Source organism: Phlebotomus papatasi, chromosome 5 (genome assembly GCF_024763615.1).
Source record: "Phlebotomus papatasi isolate M1 chromosome 5, Ppap_2.1, whole genome shotgun sequence".
Taxonomy (NCBI): Eukaryota; Metazoa; Arthropoda; class Insecta; order Diptera; family Psychodidae; genus Phlebotomus; species Phlebotomus papatasi.
Window position 1 is genome coordinate 2,307,693 of NC_077226.1, and position 20,783 is coordinate 2,328,475.

The 20,783-nt window shown below is 37.5% G+C and overlaps 1 protein-coding gene across 2 annotated transcripts in view; it reads right to left on the reverse strand.

Moving 5' to 3' along the window:
• Window positions 1-20,783, reverse strand: part of LOC129808780 (zinc finger protein 2) — a 113,052-nt gene that overhangs the window by 36,393 nt on the left and 55,876 nt on the right. For both annotated transcript variants that reach the window (XM_055858633.1, XM_055858634.1), the window contains exons 3-8: window positions 14,673-14,823; window positions 13,962-14,604; window positions 13,289-13,892; window positions 7,125-8,061; window positions 2,253-2,696; window positions 1,791-2,170 (exon numbers count right to left, since the gene is read on the reverse strand). In XM_055858633.1, coding sequence (XP_055714608.1) covers window positions 1,791-2,170; window positions 2,253-2,696; window positions 7,125-8,061; window positions 13,289-13,892; window positions 13,962-14,604; window positions 14,673-14,823 — 3,159 coding nt within the window. The remainder of the gene's footprint in view (window positions 1-1,790; window positions 2,171-2,252; window positions 2,697-7,124; window positions 8,062-13,288; window positions 13,893-13,961; window positions 14,605-14,672; window positions 14,824-20,783) is intronic.

The following is a 20,783-nucleotide window of genomic DNA, read 5'->3' on the forward strand; positions in this document are numbered from 1 at the left end:
AATTCAAATTTAGAATCTGTAACATTGAGAATACAGTAGACTCTCTCTCAATCGGGAATATGGGGCGAAATGTCATCCGGTTTAGCGATGGAATTGGGCGTCAAAGCCTTTGTAAATTCCACAAAAAGCGCTCAATTATAAAGAATCACGATAAAATAGGAAGAACTACAGCGAATTTGAGCGAATTACCTTCATAATTAAACGTGAAAATTGTCAACAAAATTTGACGCCCGATTGAAAAAGAGCCGATTGAGTGAGAGTCTACTGTAAGTGCAACAATTCCTGTCTCATTCAGTATTTTTAAAATATTATTAATTTTCTTTAATTTTTTTTTAATTGAAATAAAATGTAATTTAACTAGAAAAAATGTTTTATTATTTAAAAAAGTAAAACGAAATTAACTATTAGTTCCACTAGTGTCCACCATGAATGCTGAACTGTAACATTTTGGAACAAAAAGTCAGATGTTTTTGTTAGGACACCAACTAGAGTTTGTCAACTGTTAACACCTGGTCAGCCGGGAAATGTCAGTCCACGTGTCAATGACGTGTCAGTCAAAGAACTGACACTTCTGTGTGAGTCCATTTGGATGGTGAACTTCAGAGTGAAAAGGTCCAAGAGCAGTGCAGCAGCAGATTTAAGAGAAAAAAATCAAGAAAGGTCTATTTTTCCGTTCACGATCTTGTATGCAAGCCATTCTGAGGAGGCGTCAACCTCAGCAGACCTAGAATATGGTGGCTGAATCAAATTTAGAATCTTGCCTTGGAATACCTTGAAATCAATCCCTAAGATCTTCCTGAAATGGTGGATGATCGACAAGCGTCTCAAAGACTTTGAAGAAATGACAGAGAAGTGAGATAGATCGGTAGCTCGGGAGGGTTTGACATGGAGGGAACACACTAATACTCTTGCATCCTCCTAAAACTCCTTAGATCCTTCTATTTTACGATGGGTGCATGAGTGGAGACTGAGATATGCATTGCTGTGTTGGAGTGGAACCTGTGCCCAGCATCTGATACCGGTAATTTCTGGTTAAAAGTGTGTCATAAGAACCATTAAGTTTCTCGGTCGAAGAGACTCTGCTTTCTGTTCTTTTTCAATCTCTGGGAATCCTTGTATACAAGAATCCTGGGATACATTTTGTAAATGCAGTGACTGTCATTCAAGGTATTTCAGAGACAACAGGGTAGGAAGCAAAGAGATTTTTTGTGCCACTGCCTAGATCTCAGAAGCACAGAATATTTCTTATTTTGTTGGAGCCTGAGTTATCTTCCGAATTTTTAAGGCAGTAATTTTAAAGTCAGAGAATCCTGAAAATTTGTCTTGGGTCCAAAATTCTTCACTTATTTCCTGCATTTCCTGCTTTTCCTTGGTCTGATAGCCGAAATAAGTTCATTTACACAAATGAGTGCAGAGAAGTACTGAACTTCCGCAGTAGAATATCTATTTAATCTCGAATTTGCTAAGCGGGAGCTTACTTTAAGAATAATAATAAAAAATAATGGTGGCATAACGTTCCATAGAGGAACTAGGTCTTCCCACAAGGGCAGTTCGGAACATTCATTATTATTTTGTCTTATACAGGGATGAGGTTATGAAGCTCACAGGGGATTCGAACCCGAGACACTTGCATCATAGACTGAGTACTCTACCACTTGACCGAGTGCCCTGTAGAACTTACTTTTCCATTCATAAAGTTAGGTTAAATCGTTTAAGGATACTTCACCAATTCATTTCGAGCCCTTTTCAAAAAAAAAAAAAAGAAAAACAGGAAAAATATTTGAACTAACCTGATCCATGTGCTTTTGGAGAGCCAGTGCTGTCCGGAAACTTCGGCCACAATTGGCACATTTCGTGGCATCACGCATGGCATGGTAGACGGAATGTTTATTGAGCTTATCCTGTGTCTTGAAGGCCAAGGAACAGAGTTTGCAACGATACTTGTACACATGACGTTCACTAATCACTATATTGAGATGGGTATCCTTATAGTGTTGGATTAAGGGTGGGATATTGGGGAAGACCTGCTGACAGGACTTGAGGATGCACACGTATGCATCATTTGTGTGATGAAAGTGTTGCTTCTCATTGGAATGCGCCAGGAGTTCATGGAATGTTCTCATACTATTACCACAGGCGCTACATTCAATTTCTGTATTTCCGGATTCACCTGCGAAGAGACAAGGATACCATGGTAGCAGTAGTACTAGGGGACAGTAGGAGATTTTTGTAGATTTTAAAATTATACTTACCCGATGACATCCTCTTGACTCCTGGCCATTGGCTAGCATCCACCAGATGCAGCAATCGCGATAGTCCATCTGTATTGACACTATGAACACCCATCACATGTTGCTCCAGGGTACTCTTATCCCCAAATGCCTCCTGACACAGTGGACATCCAATGGATACATCCTCTGTCTGCTGTTCCTCCTGATCACCCTCAATCTTCTCCTGTGTCTCATCAATGGCCTCTGGATCTGTTTCAGGTGGTACTGGTGCTTCCTGTTCTTCCCCGCAGCATCCAGCCACATGACGCTCCAGTGCCAATTGGGAGACACTCCGGAAGTTGCACATGGAGCACCGAAGTGGCGATGGTGCTTTGGGAGCTTCACTGGGAGCAGCTACTGGACGACCAGGAGATGGTGCAGGACTCTGTTCTTCACTTTTCACAGCACTACAGCTCGAACTGGCGTCTGTTGGTGGGGACATTGTCAAAGGGGGGGGGCTCTACCCAAGGGATTTGTGCAAGAAACCGTTTGAAATCGAATAAACGTCAAAATGTGTTATTCTTCTTCTTCTATTTTATGTAAAGCTGGCGAACTACATCGGGTCCTTATATAACCCGTATTTTGGCATTACCAAAAAAATTCTTAAGAAAAGCTAATGATAAGCCTAGACCACCTAACTCGGACGTTTATTCGAAATATCAAGGATTCGAATGGACTGACAAAATAGTGATACAGTAGGGGAAAGTACTCTCCCTTCGAACGTTCATACCTTCGAATAATTTTTCAATTTTATTTCAATTTATTCAATATACCAACACAAAATAGGGTTCAACCCTCTTACAAGTGTGTGGCTACAAAAAAAATAGAAAAAAAATGAGAAAGACAAAAGCAGAACGCATCAAGCAAGCCTGGACTTGAAATAACCATCAATGTTTCTCACAGAAGCGCGAGCATCACGAGGAAGTGAATTGTAAAGCGATACTCCTCTGACAAAGAGTGTGTGATAAAACGTCTCTTGCATCGCTCTAGGGACCAGGTATCCTCGAACCTTGATCGAACCCCCCCTCGTCAAGAGGGAAGCCAGGTACGCCGGACTCCCAGTTGTTATTAGGCGATGCAGAAAGATAAGGGCACGCATCTGCAAGAAGGATGGTAAGTCACAACCAACAAAAACGTCCCTGTGCGGAGATATGTGGTCACGTGAGCCTAGAGCACAGATGTATCTCACACAGTTATTAAAGATCACCGTTAAGCGGCGAATGGTTTCACCATCCGCAGAAAAAAAGAGTTCAGCTCCATAAGAGATATTGGGCAAAAGTAGCGCTCGTGAGAGAAGCAGGCGAGTGTCATAGGGTGTAATGTCCCGGTAGCGTCGAAGGGTATAAAGAGAATAATTAATTTTACGACAAATGGAAGTAGCATGATCTGACCATGATAGGGTTCTGTTGAAAATAATTCCAAGGTTTTTAACCTGATCTGTAAATGGAATGATTTCGCCACGGAGAAAAAGAGGGCTTAAAGGAAAGTTAGCAGATCTTTTAGAGATAACAAGGGCCTGTGATTTTTTAGGATTTAAGAGAAGTCCATTTCTAGACGACCAGTGCTCAATTTTAGATAAATTCTCATTCATCAGATCGAAAGCTGACGAAGGATTTGAAGGGTCACCTTCCACATATATTTGCAAATCATCCGCATACAAGTGATACGAACAACCTTGCAATACAGATGGAAGGTCATTGATGAATAGTGAAAACATAAGTGGACCAAGTATTGAACCCTGGCCTATCCCTTTAGATAATGAGGCAGGTGAAGACACCTGATCTGAATGTTTGACAAATTGAGAACGTTGGCTAAAATATGAACGAATAAGAGAGATGGAGGATGAAGAGAAATTAAAGAATTCATGAAGTTTAAAACAAATCAGATCATGGGGCAAGCTATCGAAGGCCTTGGTAAAGTCTAGCAGTACTAGAACTACAAACCGGTTGCGATCCATAGCCCCCGCCACATCATGATTTACCTCAAGAAGGGCGGTTATAGTGCTGTGACCACCACGGAAACCCGATTGGAAGTCACAAAGCAACTTATTATCCGACAGATAGGAGGAAATTTGCTCATGCATAATGAATTCGAAAGCTTTGGAGAGTGTGGGTAGTAAACTAATGGGCCTGAAATCAGAAGCAGAAGTAGGGTTTGAAATTTTCGGTATCGGAATAACTAGGGCAATTTTCCAGGAATCAGGAAAAGTAGAGGTGGTAATGATGTGATTAAAAACATCAGTGAGCACTGGTAAAAGTACCGGAAGAATAATTTTAATGAAATCAAGAGAAACGCCATCACACCCCATGGCATTGGACCTGACGCGGGAGATAGCATAGGCTACGTCCGCTTGGGGAACGCAACTGAAGCTAAAACCCTCCCAGGGAACGGGTGGAAGAGACGGGCAGTCTATTGTACTGGTTAAAGAGCAAGAGGCAAAAAAGCGATTAATTTCGTCAGCAGACAACGGCTTGCTAGCTGAAGAGTCCATTGAAGGCCTGAGGCCCAGTTTCTTAATATTTGTCCAAAGCTTCTTAGGGGGAAGCTTGATGTCAAGGTTTTTAAAGAAATACCTCTTTTTGGCTTAACTTTAACTTAAGTTTATCGTCAAGAGTGCCTGAACGCTTCCATTTCCTGAAAGCTGCATCACGATGCTTAATATGAATGATAATCGACTCATTTATCCAAGGTGTCGAAAGCGCTGGGACAAGTATTCTCTTATGGGGTACAACATTATTAAAAAGTGTAATAATTTTCTCTGTTAGAACTTCAACCTTCTCTGTGGTTGATGTAGTGATATAGATTGGGCTCCAATCCATGTGCATTGCAGCAGAGATTGCTACCTCGCTATTGCATTTGTTAATTTGAGGAACGGTTTTGTAAATATTTTTTGGTTTAGGAAGCCTAACATTGTACGACCCGAAGATCATGTCATAGTCGGAGATTCCTGGTAGAGGTAACTGACTATAGTGTAGAAGTCTTTGCTGATCACAACAGGGCAATATCAGTAGATCCAATAAGGATCCCTGACGAGTCGGATTAAAAGGAATATAAAGTAGAGATCGGGCAGTCAGGAGACTGCAAAAACGAGCGCTAATACTAGAAGTTTGGGCAAGGTTTACATTGAAATCTCCCAAAAGCAAGACATTGTCATAAGACATGACAATTTCTAAGAGATTTTCAATGCAATCAAGATTAGATACAGGGGGAGGATTATATACAGAAAAGATTGATACACTGCATCCAAGTAAGGATACAGTTATTCCTATATATTCAAGGTGATCGAAAGTGCCAGAACAGAGAAGTGAACAGGTGAGATAATCACGAACATATATTCCCACGCCACCACCGCGTCGCACTAATCTGTCACAAATAATGTGAATTTTTTTTATTTTCCCTAAGAGACTTACACATAATTATCACAGAATTATCAACAATTGATGATAAGCCAACTAATATTTAACAAAAATTTGTAAGTCTCTTAGGAAAACTAAAAGAAAATTCACGTTATTCGAAGGCATGAACGTTCGAAGGGAGAGTACTTTCCCCTAGAGTTCCTCAAATTTGAACGATATTTTCAAAAACGTAGCGGAATTCATGTGAAATGCACTTTCCCAAATTTAAGATAGATAATTTTAAAGAATAAGGGAAGAGTACCAACGATCGGTAGTGTTCATCGGATCGTCAGGTTATTACCGTATTGTTGCTCCAAATTAAATGATTTTTTTAAAAAAAAATTATTAGCTTCTCTTTACCATTTAACTCTCACAAGAACACAGTGCATTAACTCAGATTTAATTTATAAAACCAATTTTCCCTGAGACACCTGATTGAATTCGTGACGATCCGAGGTACATATTGCAAATTTGCAATTACACATATTTTTTATTAATTTATTGTAAAAATTATAAATTCAAAATGCACAGATATAGTTAAAATGGATCACTAATATACCAATTTAGCATACATAAAAATACCAAATAATGTTTTGAGTATTATATTTTCAACTAAATATCGAGCATGTCTCTTAACATTCCGATCCGGGGTACTCTTCCCTTATAATATTAATGATTTCATTCCTTTGAAAAAAAAAATGTTTTTTTTTATCTACCGCTATCTAAAAGCTACATTTGTGCAGTACTAATAAGTTTTATTAGAAGAAAATGACGATTTTTATATGTTGGAAATAGAGAGCATTAGTATTTACTCATCATACGGAAAAATAATGTTTATATTAGACTTATTTAAATATTACTGTCAATAAACTGAATATAAAAGTGCATTACTTGTTTTCTAATTAGCAAAAAAGGGTATTTTTCATTAAAAAAAAAAATAGAAAATTTAATACGAAAGAGTAAAATTTAATCTTTTTCGATTTATCCGAAAAGAGTAAGTTTTAGTGAAAAAAGAATAAATTTAATTCTTATTTTCATGTAAATTTTAGGACAAAAAGAATAAGTTTTAATCTAAAAGAGTTGAAACAACTCTTCTAGATAAATTCGATTAACTCTAAAAAATAGTTAATCGAAAATCACAACGAAAATGAGTTAATTTAACATCGATTCGAGTAAGTTTTACTCGGTTTTTTTTTTTCTAAGTATACTAGCAATGTTAGTGTGGCGACACATACTTTTGCAAAGTTTGAGCCGGATCTAATGCAAGGTTCATTTGACATTTATTCGATTTTAAGCGGTTCCTGCACACTTCTGCGTGAAGTTCTCTGATATTCGGGCTCGATATAGGACACCAGAAAAGAAGTACGATTTTCTTGATATTCCTACGTCTTTGACAGCTGTCACCTGAATGTCTGAGAAGGCTGTAAATAGAGTAACAAAAAAAGATAAGGCAACTAACCTGGTTCAACAATTTTGTACATTGCCGCCAGACTGAGTCCATCGAATCCATCTGATCGTCTCTGAAGACTGACAATTTGTTCAATTTGAACATGACGTAGGCTCTTAACGTGCTGCATCATGGCAAGTGTGTGCGGCATTGCCACATTGCAGAGTTGACAGTGTAGGGCAGCCTGATTGCTATCATCTGTACCATCCAGCAATGACAGTAAATACTGGAAGACAATCTTTTGGGCATCATGACGCATATGTTGACAATGTAGACTCAATTTTTGTATACTATTCGTATAATAGTCACATGAATTGCATTTTAATTGTATAACACTCGTACCACTGTATTTGAGTTTGTACTCATTGGCGGCACCACCTTCGCGTAAATGATTCATATAGGCCACCTTTTGCAAATGCTTATCCGTTTTGCTGTGTAACTGAAAGTTAGCCTTTAAATTTGTTTTATAGTTACACAGACGACAAATGTAATTACCACCAAGAATTAGCATTACATCTGTACCAGGTGTTCGTGTTCTATCAGCCATTAGATGCTGATTGAGATCATCTAGGCTATTTGTGCTAAAACTACCACAGACTAGGCAGGTAAATAGGGCTGTTGGTCGTGTATCAATGTCAAATGGTGGTTCAAAACTTTCTGGACTCATGCCACTATCCTGCTCAACATTGCACATCCCAATACCACTCTGTGATGGTGATATACGACCAGCTGGTGGTCCAGGTTGACCACTATTCTGACCACCACCTGATCCCTGACCAGCCTGCTGCAGTAGTTGTATCATCAGGGCCTGATTGTAGGCTAAATCCGCCAGGGCAGCTTCTGGTAGGAAATTCTGTATTGACGCTGGGATATTCTGTGTCAATGATGGTATACCACTCAATTGACCAGCCTGTCCCATATTCTGCGTATGTTGTATGATACTCAGAGCCTATACAATCAATTTAAATCATTTACTAATTTGCAAGGAATTTGTCAAAAAATGCATTTGAAAAAACCACTACGAACAGCCAATGATATAGGTTAGTTATAACGTCCTGTACCTACTATCTATCTATACAGATCTATCTGATCTAAGGTCCTCCTATAGGAGAAGATCAGAGAGCATGACCAAGGGTAAAACCAAGGGTTGTAAAGGCTTATACAACCTGAGAAGGAGCATTTCCACCGTTTGGCTCCGGAGTAGGTTGGGCACCAACGCTAAGACGGCGGTGGACGCTTAAGCCTCTGTTATTATGCCTCTAAGAGACGCAAAGTTTCAAAGGCAGTTTGGTTTAAATAAATACTAAATACTAAATACTAAAACTATACGAAACCATGAGAGAATTCGGTATCCTGAACAAATTGATTAGACTGACTAGGATGACCATGACCAATGTGAGGAGCAGAAGTAAAGCGAGCGGAATCGTTCGTCCTCTTCAACCTGGCACTGGAGAAAGCGATCCGTGCCTCTGCCGTGAGCATGAGGGGGGTCATACTCAACGAGTACACGCAATTCCAGAGCTGTACAAGAGGCCTTTCACCCAGATTGAGCATGCGGCACGTGATCTTGGGCTACAGATACCCGAGAGCATTGATCGAACAGGGTTCCTAAACAACATCTCAACAGAAGTCCCCACACGGCTGCTGAAAGCCAACAAAGCCTATTTCAGTCTATCAAGAGTGTTTTCGGTCCAGAAACTTAAGTCAAGAAACACGGTATAGACCTTTTTAAAAACTTCTCTATTTCCTCCTGCTACGACGTTTCGGAGATTGGTTGTCTCCTTCCTCAGGTATGGGTAGGTATGGGGAAGCTCTTATCAGGTTTCTGGGGAATTACTTGAACAATTACATACACTTGGACTTCATAAAACACTTTCTGGGACGATGTCACCATTTGGACGGTTTGACGCAGAATGCGTCGTAGCAGGAGGAAATAGAGAAGTTTTTAAAAAGGTCTATACCGTGTTTCTTGACTCAAAATTATCCATAAAAGACCGAGAATACAATTTAACAGAAACTTAAGCATAAAGACTAAGCTACGTACAGTAGACTCTCTCAAATTCGGGCATTTGGGTCGGAAATGTCACCCGAATTAGAAATTCGGGCATGAAATTTTTTGAAATGCAACGTTTTTTATTTATCTGCGTACTCATATTAACTCTTTCCGGACCACAACATATCCAGCGAACGATTTTCAGTAAAACTCACTTTATTGTAAGTCTTAGTGGTCAAATATGATACTTTTGTAGAGAAAGAATTTTCTCCGCCTCTGGAAAATTGGAAAATTCATGGGAACTCTCGTCCCCAAAAGAACGCAAAGGATACAAACTTGGACAAACTTCAATTTTCCAAAAGCCAATAATATCAATTTTGTGAATTATTTTTTCATGTCAAATGACTCATTTACAATGTTGATCAGTAAAACAAGGTGAATTATTGACCAGTATCTTGATGGATGTCCAGGAAGTGATCAAGAAGACACCAAATTCCTCCTTTCCAACAGATTCCTCAAAATATTTCACACAAAAACACTTTAAAACACATTTCTCTCAACACGATCGTATTGTAGACACATTAAGAACTTTTCCAAGAGCCCAAAAAACACTTCCTGGACAATAAGAATTCACCAAAATCTGGAAGAATAGGAAAAACTTCCCCGAAAACAATCTCCCTCGCTGCCAAATGTCAAAATTATCGGCCATCTTGGCAAAAATGTCGCTCCCGCTTGGAATTTTCTTGCAAGGTTGGTGTCAAAAAGCAAATGGCGGGCATTGGCGGGATAACCTTACATTTGACCTCCCCGTCAAATCATTATTCTACCTGCCGATTTTACTCTGAGGTTTTTTGAATTTTAACGGTATATTCCAGTGTATTCAGAGAAAATCTGTAGATTTTCGGCAGAATTTCTGCTAGAAAATCTGTAGATTTTCGGCAGAATTTCTGCAGAAAATCTACAGATTTTCGGTAGAATTTCTGCCGAGAAAATCGGCATAGTGTCCATTACTTCACAAAAATATTGTTGATTTATGTAGAAACTGTAGGAGTTATAAAGAAAATGGTATGCTCTGCTTAACAAGCATTACCGATTAAACATTTTAAATAAGTAAAAAGATGCGAGCAAAAATACTATTTTTTTAAAAATCGCCCATGGAATGATACAAAAACACGAAATTTAGGTCGATACTCTGCTTAAAGTTTTCACTTTACTTTTCTCTACTTGTAACACGGCGTCGCAGAATTCTTTATTTTATATAAACACCGTGATATCACAAAAAATAACTCTATTGAATTTTGCAAACTTCAGTGAAAAATTTTTCCATCTCTTCTGACACATCTTGTCTGGAAAGTCAAGGGGTTACTCAAGATCAAAAATTTGTGTCCATATTCCTTTTATTCCATGTGATTCCAATGAGATTCCAGGGATTCCAAGTCTATGATTCTGTTAATAATTCAATTCGGTATTCCGTGATTCTCAATTATTCCATTCTGTGATTCTGTTCATTTTCGATATCTTCGAATTTATCGGAATTCACATTTTGGTTAATACGATCAATTTCTTTTGTTTTGGGAGAAAATTAAATTTTTCGTTCTGAATCTTGCAGATTAAATTACAATATTGAGCTATATTTAAATATTTTACTGCAATTATAGTAATATCTCCAATTTTTGAAGTTTATCGCGGAAAAATCCAGTGGCGGATAAAGGGAGTAGCCAAGAGGCAATGTTGACGGGACCTCTGCCCTAAAGGTTAATTAAAATTAAAAAAAAATAAAACCATGAAAGTATAAAACTATAAAGTATAAACGATATATTTTATATTTTTGATTTAGGTCATTTTCATATAAGACACTTCTTCAGTTTTGAAATGTTTCTCGTTAAATTTTCCATGCTTTCCGAAAAAAGAAACTCAAAATCATTTAATTTGGATTAAAAATCAATAATTGATAAAAATCGATAAAATATATAAAATCTCTTCCACTACATCTAATTTAAAAGATCTTCAAAATCGGATTTTTAGAGAACCATGGAAGAAATTTTTGAATAATAATAGAAAGAACTACAACGTCGCCATGGAACAGGTTTTAGAAAATATTTAGTTATAAAGCTTTTCACATCAGACCTCAAAATAATCAAAATGGGGTTAGAGTTCAATTTTTGAAAGAGAATTTTTAAAAACTCTGAAAAACACCATTTTTCAGTTCACTTTTGATTAAAATTTCCTGCAATTTTCTTCAAGAAAAAGCCTTTTTGGTGGCTTTAGGACATTTTCAGCTTACGAAATTTGCCGAAAAATTGAATTTAAATTAAAGTCTTAATTTTAAACACGTAAAAAATAATTTTTTTTTATCAGAATTTCCACTCGAATTTTTTTGTAATTGTTTTCGTTTTTTTAAATAATTTGATATCATCAAAAAACGATGTGAATTTTAATCAGAAATCTTGTCGAAATCTACCTAAGAAAATCGAAATAAAAAACGGAAGGTGCTTTTAATTTACTTTTCTTAAAATTGAACGACTTAAAGTGATCGAAATCGGATTACAATAAGATTTATTCTGATTTTTCAAGCATAAATTCCAAAAGCGGCCCTTTTGGTTTCTAAGAACATCGTTTTGGGATCCTTTGGTTAAAAAAAAAAAACAATTTCTGGTAAACTACTCACTCAGATCCATGAAAACGCCATTGTACCCTCTGTCTAAATTCGACAAAACCGTATAAATCGGCATAGTGATTACCTCGAAAAACAGATCGTAATTGGATTCCTTTTCCTCTTTTTTATTTTTAGGTAAGGTCGAAGTCTATTAAGCTTATTTTTTTCAAATTTTCGAGAAAATTCATGTTCTTTGCGTTCGAAAACGATTTCTGTTGGAGATAGTTCTCCAATTTGGGTACCCTCTTGCTAAAATCCTTGTTGCAGCCTTGACTGTAAATAGAGCCTCCTCTTCCTATCAATCACAATTTTGTTCTTGGTATCTCAAGGGTTCGTTTTAACCGCATTTACTAACTGGGTCTTTTACCTTGTATCCGCCACGGGAGAAATCGTAATTGTTGTTTTACTTGAAAATGTCCAATCTTCTTTGGAAAATTAAAAAAAAAATCATAGATATCTGTAATGTATTTACTTTGGCTTATCGTTATCTGTCGCGTAGTTTAGGAAAGAATGATTCTGTGATTCCATTTGATTCCAGTGATTCTTGAAGGAATATCATTTCAGATTCTATCAAAATCTTACGGCCTAATTCCATGGATTCTATGGATTCTAACGGAAAAATGTGTCGGTATTCCAAACTTAAGCAACCCCTTGTGGAAAGTCTGGAATGTAGAAAAAATCTACAGAAAATCGGCAGAATATCTACAGAAATTCGTCAGAGATTCGTCAGAAAATCTGCCGAAATATTCTGACGAATTTTGTCCCAAGCCCAAATAAAATTCGTAAGAATATCTACAGAATTATCTGCAGATATTCTGTAGAGGTGTAGATTTTCTCTACAGAAATCTTAAAGATATCTGCAGATATTATTTGACGGGAATGTTGGAAATCCAGTGGAACGGCCATGGCCGTTGGCAGTGACAGCTGTCGTTGTCAGTCAGTCAGTCATTCGGTCAGTCGAATGGTGAACATGGCGGAACAAGTTGTAGTCCAAGTCCAAGTGCAGTGCAACAATTCCCTGCCATATAATCGATACCTGATGAAGAGGATATCCATCCTCGAAACGTCGTAGAGAATAAAATAGCGAAAATCGAGGAAGATTCAGTGTTTCCGTCAAGAAAGTCCCTTCAAAACCAAAAATTTTATCATGCCTATTGCTTATTGTTGCTGACGTTTGTGACGGATTGTAAGGGAGTCAATGAGACAAAGAAGTAGAAGTAGAAGTGCTCTTAGAAAGAACCTGTACCACATTGGGAACATCTTGTGGTGTCAATTTAGCTAACCAACAACCCCAGGATCTTGTACACTTCAAAGCATGTGTCTTGGATCTTGAGAAAGACTGTTGTGGTACTGTGATCCTTTCTGAAGCCAGACTAGAAACTAACGTCGAAAGCTTTGGGAAAAATTGAGCTTTAACGTAGGAGGAAACTCATCAAATTTCTCCCCAGAACTTTCGGCTTGGTCTTCAGTGTTAGACTTGACAGGGACTAAGCTGTTCGTAGTGGTTTTAAATGTGCGTTTGGGTACCTGAAGATGCTTGATGTTATTCTGAAGGACAGCCATATTGTGTGTATGCTTTTCGCTAGTCATGTGAATCCTCAAATTTCTGGCAACACTCGTCTCATAGCTGCATACATCACACCGAAAACTTGGTTTTGGCTTACTGGCCACAATACCACCACCAAGACCACCTTGTCCACTTTGGGTGATTTGTTGTAGCATTTTGGGTCCTTCGTGATCAGCCACTGATACTGGTGCTACCCCAGCAGCTGTCGATGCAAGAGATTGTGTGCTATTGAGCTCTTGCATATTATTTAGATGCTTATCACTCTGCATATGGATACTCAGGTTACCCTTTGTCGTTGTGCTATAATTGCAAATTTCACAACGATACGGCTTATAGCCACACGTATACGATTCACCACGGGCAAGACGAGGATGTTGCTGTCCAGCTAAACAATAGCCACATGCACTTTCACCATCTGGATGCTTTTCACGCATATGTATCTCAAGGGTTTCCTGATACTTGTAGTGCCAGTTGCATTGGGGACACTTGAGGGTCTTGCAGGAATTTCTTGTGCTAATCTGTGAACCTGAACCCAGCCTTGCTGAATTTAGGATCATCTCGCATCTGCAACCAAAGCTTCTATTGTGTTAATGTCCGGGGAAATTGATCTCAGGGGAGACAGACAGGACTTACCTGATGCAGTCAATGCCAAGGGGTCGACCATTGATGTGATCGGGACAGGCACCAATGGTGAATGATGGTGCTACAGTTGATGTTGGGGACATTGTTGGTGCATAATTTTTGGGTTCACATGTTGGTGGTGTTGGCATATGGGGACTTGGTGATTTTGGGGGTTCTGGTGGCTTAGGTGGTGCATCTGGTGATGCTTGGGTATCAGTCTGGGTATCAGGTGGTGCCATTGTTGATGGTAATTCAGGTGATGATGTATCAACTGATGAAAATTCTTTCTCCGTTTCTGGATTTGTTGCAATATCACTTGCTATTTTGGTATCTGGTACCAAGGGTATTGGTGCAACTGATGCACTACCCAATGGTTCCAGAAATGATATCTGAGGACGTTCGTCGATATTTCTTTGGAGAATGGCACTCGAATATTCACGACTGAGCAATGTCTTTTCACTTTCGAGCAAATTGAGATTGTGTTCACTATTGGCATGAATACCAAATGATTTAGCATTGCCAAAACTTAATTTACATATGAAACACATGAGCACTGGCTTTGATATCCTATTCAGTTCACTAATATTTACAGATGCCTCCCTTGCCATTACAACTCTAAACGAATGGATTTTTGGATTATTTGGTGAGACGACACCTGTTAAGCAGCACAAATTGCAAATATCACCAAAAAACCGAACTTAATATAACAAAAAAGACACTTACCTGCGACACAGGAGTCTGAGATATGCGACAGAGAGTCATTGTCCGAATCGATAATGTAGGCGCTTCCATCGGAATTGTACACGATCTTTCCCTGGAAACTCTCCACGTCTGAGCACGATCGAGGAGAAGCCTCGTCTGAGTCGTAATCCAGCTGAAAAATATTTAAAAACATCGATACATCATACATTTATACATTATCAATACACATTGAGCAATGAAAACAAAAGTCTAGCAGCTATCCAAACCATTTTGAATAATCAAAATCGGTTTTAGAGGAAGGTTTCACAGGTTCATTACTGAAAAACTAGCACCTGGCAAGTTGTCCTTTCTATATGGAGCTATTTGAAGCCAATTTCCTAAATTGATCTCGGAATCTGCTCACAGTTCTCCGAGGAAAAAATTTATTTAAACAAAAATTTAGTATATTTATCCCTCCATACGGTAAGGGATCTTATAATACGGAAAGCTTCTCACTTTTTTTTAAATATTTAGCATAACGATCACGAATGCAGCAAAATTCCCATACACATTTGCATGTAAAAGTAAGAAATTGGCTTCAACTTTGAAAGCCACTCGCCGGGGACTAGCTGAAAAAGGTGTACAGTAGACTCTCACTCAATCGGCTCTTTATCAATCGGACGAAAAATTTTGTTGACAATTTTCACGTTTAATTATGAAGGTAATTCGCTCAAATTCGCTGTAGTTCTTCCTATTTTATCGTGATTCTTTATAATTGAGCACTTTTTGTGGAATTTACAGAGGCTTTGACGCTCAATTCTATCGCTAAACCGGATGACATTTTGCCCCATATTCCCGATTCAGAGAGAGTCTATCAAGCCTAATAAAAAGTGAAGCTGTTTTTCACTTTTCCTTGTAAAAATTTTGCAGATATTGCACTGCGACATAAACAAATTTGCTCGTAGTTCTTGTACTATTTCGGCGAGCATTATGAAATATGTATTTTTAGGTAGCTTTTAATGCACAATTTCTAAATATATCAGACTGATAAGTCAATTCTCTTTAGGAAAAAACTTGCCAATAGTCTTCAGTGCCTCTATGCAAAAACTTAATGAAAAAAAAAATGAAATGTCGAGGGGCCCCTGAATTTAACTAATATGTTTCGTGATCAATCAATAATATAATATAATAATATGTTTCTAGGGTGCTGAAAAAACTTTTGACTTTATTACCTATTTTCTCTCATTGTAGTATGAATTAGCAAAAATTACAAATACAGAATAAAAGCCAATTTAATAACGAAGACGCAACCGAAAACCCCAAATTTGCAACCTACATACTTTCGGAGATATCCCGTAAAATGTGTACGAAAACAGGTAAAAAATTACACTAAAATCGGTTGCATTTTTTAGAACTAATGTCACCCCTTTACAAATTCGTAAAATTCGTAAAAAAAAAACCTCTGTGACTGTTAATCAAAGTTTTCTCCGGAAAAGCTTTCTCAAAATTTCACAAATTAACAGAAATCAAAGTGCACAAAGTATGCAAAGGTTTACTAAAATCTTCATTACTGAACCATTTCTTAACTGATTTTGATGATCATGGCCGTTTTGGAAATTTGAGAAAATTTGCGAAAATACCTAGCAACTGTCAGTGTAGGATTTCCTTGAAGAAAATCTTCATAAATGCTATCAAAATTTTATGAAAATTGTTCTTGTCTCTATAAAGTGCAAAGGTTTTTGTAAATCGTTCATAACTTTGCCAATTTTTTTTAACCGATTTTGATGATCTGGGAGTTTCTGAAAAGCATGGAAAAGTCCCTTACAGATTCTACAAATGTTAGAATCGAATTTCTTTGGATTTCTTTAAAGAAAAGCCCCGGAAAGGCTCTCAAAATTTCATTGAAAAATCAAAGGTTTAATGCAAAGGTTTACGAAAACCTTCTTTACTGAGTCATTTCCCGACCGATTTTGATGATCAGGGGCATTTTGGAAAGCTGAGAAATTTCCTCGCAGACTCCAAAAAAAAAAGTCAAGATCAGTTTTCTTTAGAGAAAAGCCTCGGAAAAGTCTTTAGAGCTTCATGAAACGTCTCCAGTCAAAGAAGTGCAAAGGTTTATTAAAACCTGCATTGTTTAGGCATTTCTCGACCGATTTTGATGATCGTTAGCGTTTTGGAAAGCTTGGAAAATTTCCAGAAGGATTCTGTAAATGTTGGAGTCGGATTTCTTTGTATTTCTTTAGAGAAAAGCTTTGGAAATCTTCTAAAATTTCATGAAATGTCATCAGAAAATGCAAAGGTTTACTAAAACCTTCATTGCTCAGTCATTTCTTAACCGATTTTAATGATCGAGGACACTTTGAAAAGCTTAGAAAATTCCTGAAAAGTCTATGTAATCATACATGGACTTTCTTTTATGGAAACCCTTGGAAAAAGATTCTAGTTCAATGGTTTACTTAAACCTTCACAATTCAGTCATTTCTTAACCGATTTTGATGATCAAAGACATTTTGGAAAGATGATAAAATTTTGTAAAAGATTCTAAAAATTTGATGGTAGGGTTTCTTGGGAAAAAAAAGCCTCTGAGAAGCATCCAAACTTTCCTAATGATGTCTTCTGTCAGCAAGGTGCAAAGCTTTTGTAAACACCTTCAAACCTCAGTCATTTCTTAACCGATTTTGATGATCGTGGGCGTTTTGGGAAGCTGAAAAAATTTGTGAAAAGATCTAGTAATTGTTAAGGTAGGTATTCTTAGACGAAAAGCTTTATAAATGCTCTCAGAAATTTATAAAATGTCTTCTTGTCATTATAAAGTGCAAAGGTTTACTAAAACCTTCATAACTTTGCCAATTTTTGACCGATTTTGATGATCGAGGGCACCTTGATAAGCTTAGAAAATTTCCAAAATGGTTCTTTAAAAGCCCAGTGTAAGCTCTTTTTAGGGAAACGATCGGAAAGCTTCCGGAATTTTCTCAAATCTACTTTGTCTTTAGCAAAATGCAAGGAGTAACTTAAACTTTGATTACTGAGTCACTTCTTAACCGATTTTGATAATCAGCAACATTTTGGAAAGCGCAGGAAAATTCTCTAAAGGACTGTATGTACATCAAATTGGCAGTTTTTTTGAAGAAAAGTCTCGGAAAAGCACTCAAATTTTCTTCAAATGTCTTCTAGTTTTAGAAAAGTTCAAAGGTTCCACTTACGGCCTTACCACTGAGTCATTTCCCAACCGATTTTGATGATAAAGGACATTTTGGAAAGCTTGGAAAATTCCCTTAAAGATTCCATAAACTCCAGGGTTAGATTTTTTTTGGACTTCCCCAAAGAAGAGCCTCAAAAAAGCTTTTAGAGCTTCATGAAACATCATTCGTCAATAAAATGCATAAGTTTACTAAAACTTTCAGTGCTCAGGCATTTCTTAACCGATTTTGATAATCAAGGATATTTATGAGAGCTGAGAAAACTCCTTTAGGGACTCCGCAAATGTTGGGGTTGGATTTCCTGAAAGAAAAGCCTCGAAAAAACTTTTAAAGTTTCATGGAACGTCATCAGTAGAAGTGCAAAGGTTCACTAAAACCTTCATTGCTTAAGCATTTCTTGATCGATTTTGATCACCAAGGACTTTTTGGAAAGCTTGGAAAATTCCCTTTAAGATTTTGCAAATGTCAGGGTTCAATATTTTGAAGAAAACCCTTGGAAAAGCTTTCAAATTTTCATGAAATATAGTCTATCTCAGCAAGATAACAAAGGTTTACTAAAACCTTCATTGCTCAGGCATTTCTTAACCGATTTTGATGATCACGGACGTTCTAGAAAGCTGGGAACATTTCATTAAAGATTGTGTAAAAAATCAGGATTGCTTTTCTCTAGAGAAAAGCCTCGGAAAAGACTTCTAAAGCTTCATGAAACATCATCAGTCAAAGTGCAAATGTTTACTAAAAACCTTCATCACTGAAACAATTCCCAACCGATTTTGATGATCAAGGGCTTTTTGGAAAGCTTAGAAAATTCCCAAAAAGCCTGTGTAATCAAACCTGAATTTTCTTATATGGAAACCCCTGGAAAAAGGGTTTCAGTGCAAAGGTAATAGCTCCAAAGTGCAAAGATTTACTGAAAACCTTCATTACTGAGGCATTTCTTAACCGATTTTGATGATCAGGGACGTTTTGGAAAGCTGAGGAAATTCACTAAAGCACTCTGTAAAAATTTTATTAGAGTTTCCTGGAAGAAAAGCCTCGGAAAAGCACTCAAACTTTCTTCAAAAATCTCCTTTTTGCAAAGTGCGAGGGTTCATTTACGGCCTTACTACAGCGTCACTTCCCAACCGATTTTGATGATCATGGACATTTTGGAAAGCTGAGAAAATTCCTCAATGCCCTGTGTAAATATTCGGCAAGAGTTTCTTGGAAGAAAAGCCTCGGAAAAGCCTTTAAAATCTGCTTAAATGACCTTAATCATGAGATTGTAAAGGTTTGACATAAATTCTCTTGGCTGACTGATCTTTAAACCGATTTTGATGATCCAATTTCTTTTAAGAAAGCTAAATAAACTCCAAAAGCTCAGAAAAGCTTTCAAAATCTCAAGAAATGTCTTGTGTCTCAGCTAAATGAAAAGGTTTACCAAAAACCTCTATTACCAAGCCATTTCTTAACCGATTTTGATGATCAGGGAAGTTTTGGAAAGCTTGGAAAATTTCCTTAATGATTCCGTGAAAGCAGGCTTGGTTTTCTTTATAGAAAAGCCTCGAAGGAGCTATTGAGGCTTCATGAAACGTCATCAGTCAATAAAGTGCAAGGATTTACTAAAACCTTTATTGCTGAGGCATTTCTCGACCGATTTTGATGATTGAGGATACAATGAAGAGCTTAGAAAGTTCCTAAATATCCTTTGTAATCGTACCATTGGATTTTCTTCAATGGAATCCAATTGGAAAAGGGTTTTATTGCAAATGTTTACTGAAACTTGCACAATTCAGTCTTTTTATAACCGATTTTGATGATCATGGACTTTTTGGAAGGCTGGGAAAATTTCCTTAAAGATTCCGCAAGTGTCTGAGTGGGATTTCTTTGGATTTCTCTAAGGAAAAGCCTCGGAAAAGCATTCAAAGTATCACGAAAGGTACTGTGTCTGAGGCAAATGCAAAGGTTTACTAAAACCTTTATTGCTGAGGCATTTCTTAACCGATTTTGATGATCAGGAACGTTTTGGAAAGCTGGAAAAATTTGTGAAAGGACCGAGTATTTGGCAGGGTAGGTTTTCTTTGAGGAAAAGCCTAATAAATGCTTTTAGAAAATCATGAAATATGTTCTTGTCATTATAAAGTGCAAAGATTTAGTAAAACGTTCATAACTTTTCCAATTTTTAACCGATTTTGATGACCAGGAATATTTTGGAAAGCTTAGAAAATCCCTAAAAGGCCTCTGTAATCATACCTGGGTTTTCTTATATGGAAACCCCTGGAAAAAGGGTTTCAGTGCAAAGGTTTACTGAAACTTTCACAATTCAGTCATTTTTTAACCGATTTTGATGATCATGGACATTATGGAAACCTTGGAAAATTTCCTTAAAGATTCTTCAAATGTCAGAGTTGGATTTCTTTGGACTTCCTTAAAGAAAAGCCTCGGAAAAGCTTCAAAAGCTTCATGAAACGTGATCAGTCAAAGTGCAAAGGTTCACCAAAACCTTGATTGCTCAGGCATTTCTTAACCGATTTTGATGATCAAAGGTGTTTTGGAAAGGTAAAAAAAGCATCTATAATTCGGTCTAAGACACCATATGGGTACCAATGTGCCAAAGGTATCTAGGATGCATCTGAATGGGAGAAGATGAAGAAAAGCATGTGATAAACGGGTTATGCGAGGCTGAAAGGGGGAGTTGCTGGGTGTTTTTTTTTTCTGCGGTAACTGTGTGAGTGTGTACATAATGTTGCTGGAGCATAAGCCTTTTGGGTTGGAAACGCGACGACGCCAAGAGAGTCCGCCTTCAATTGGTGGTCCACCTCGATGAGCTCTCATTAGCACTCAGTTAATTGAGCGATTGTGCCAATTAGCGAACAGACTCAACACAGATTTCTCCTCCCCGTTCTCCCCCGGAATTGGAGTGGGAAGTTAGGGAGAAAATCGGGGACAAATACCAGAGAAATCCCTCCAAATT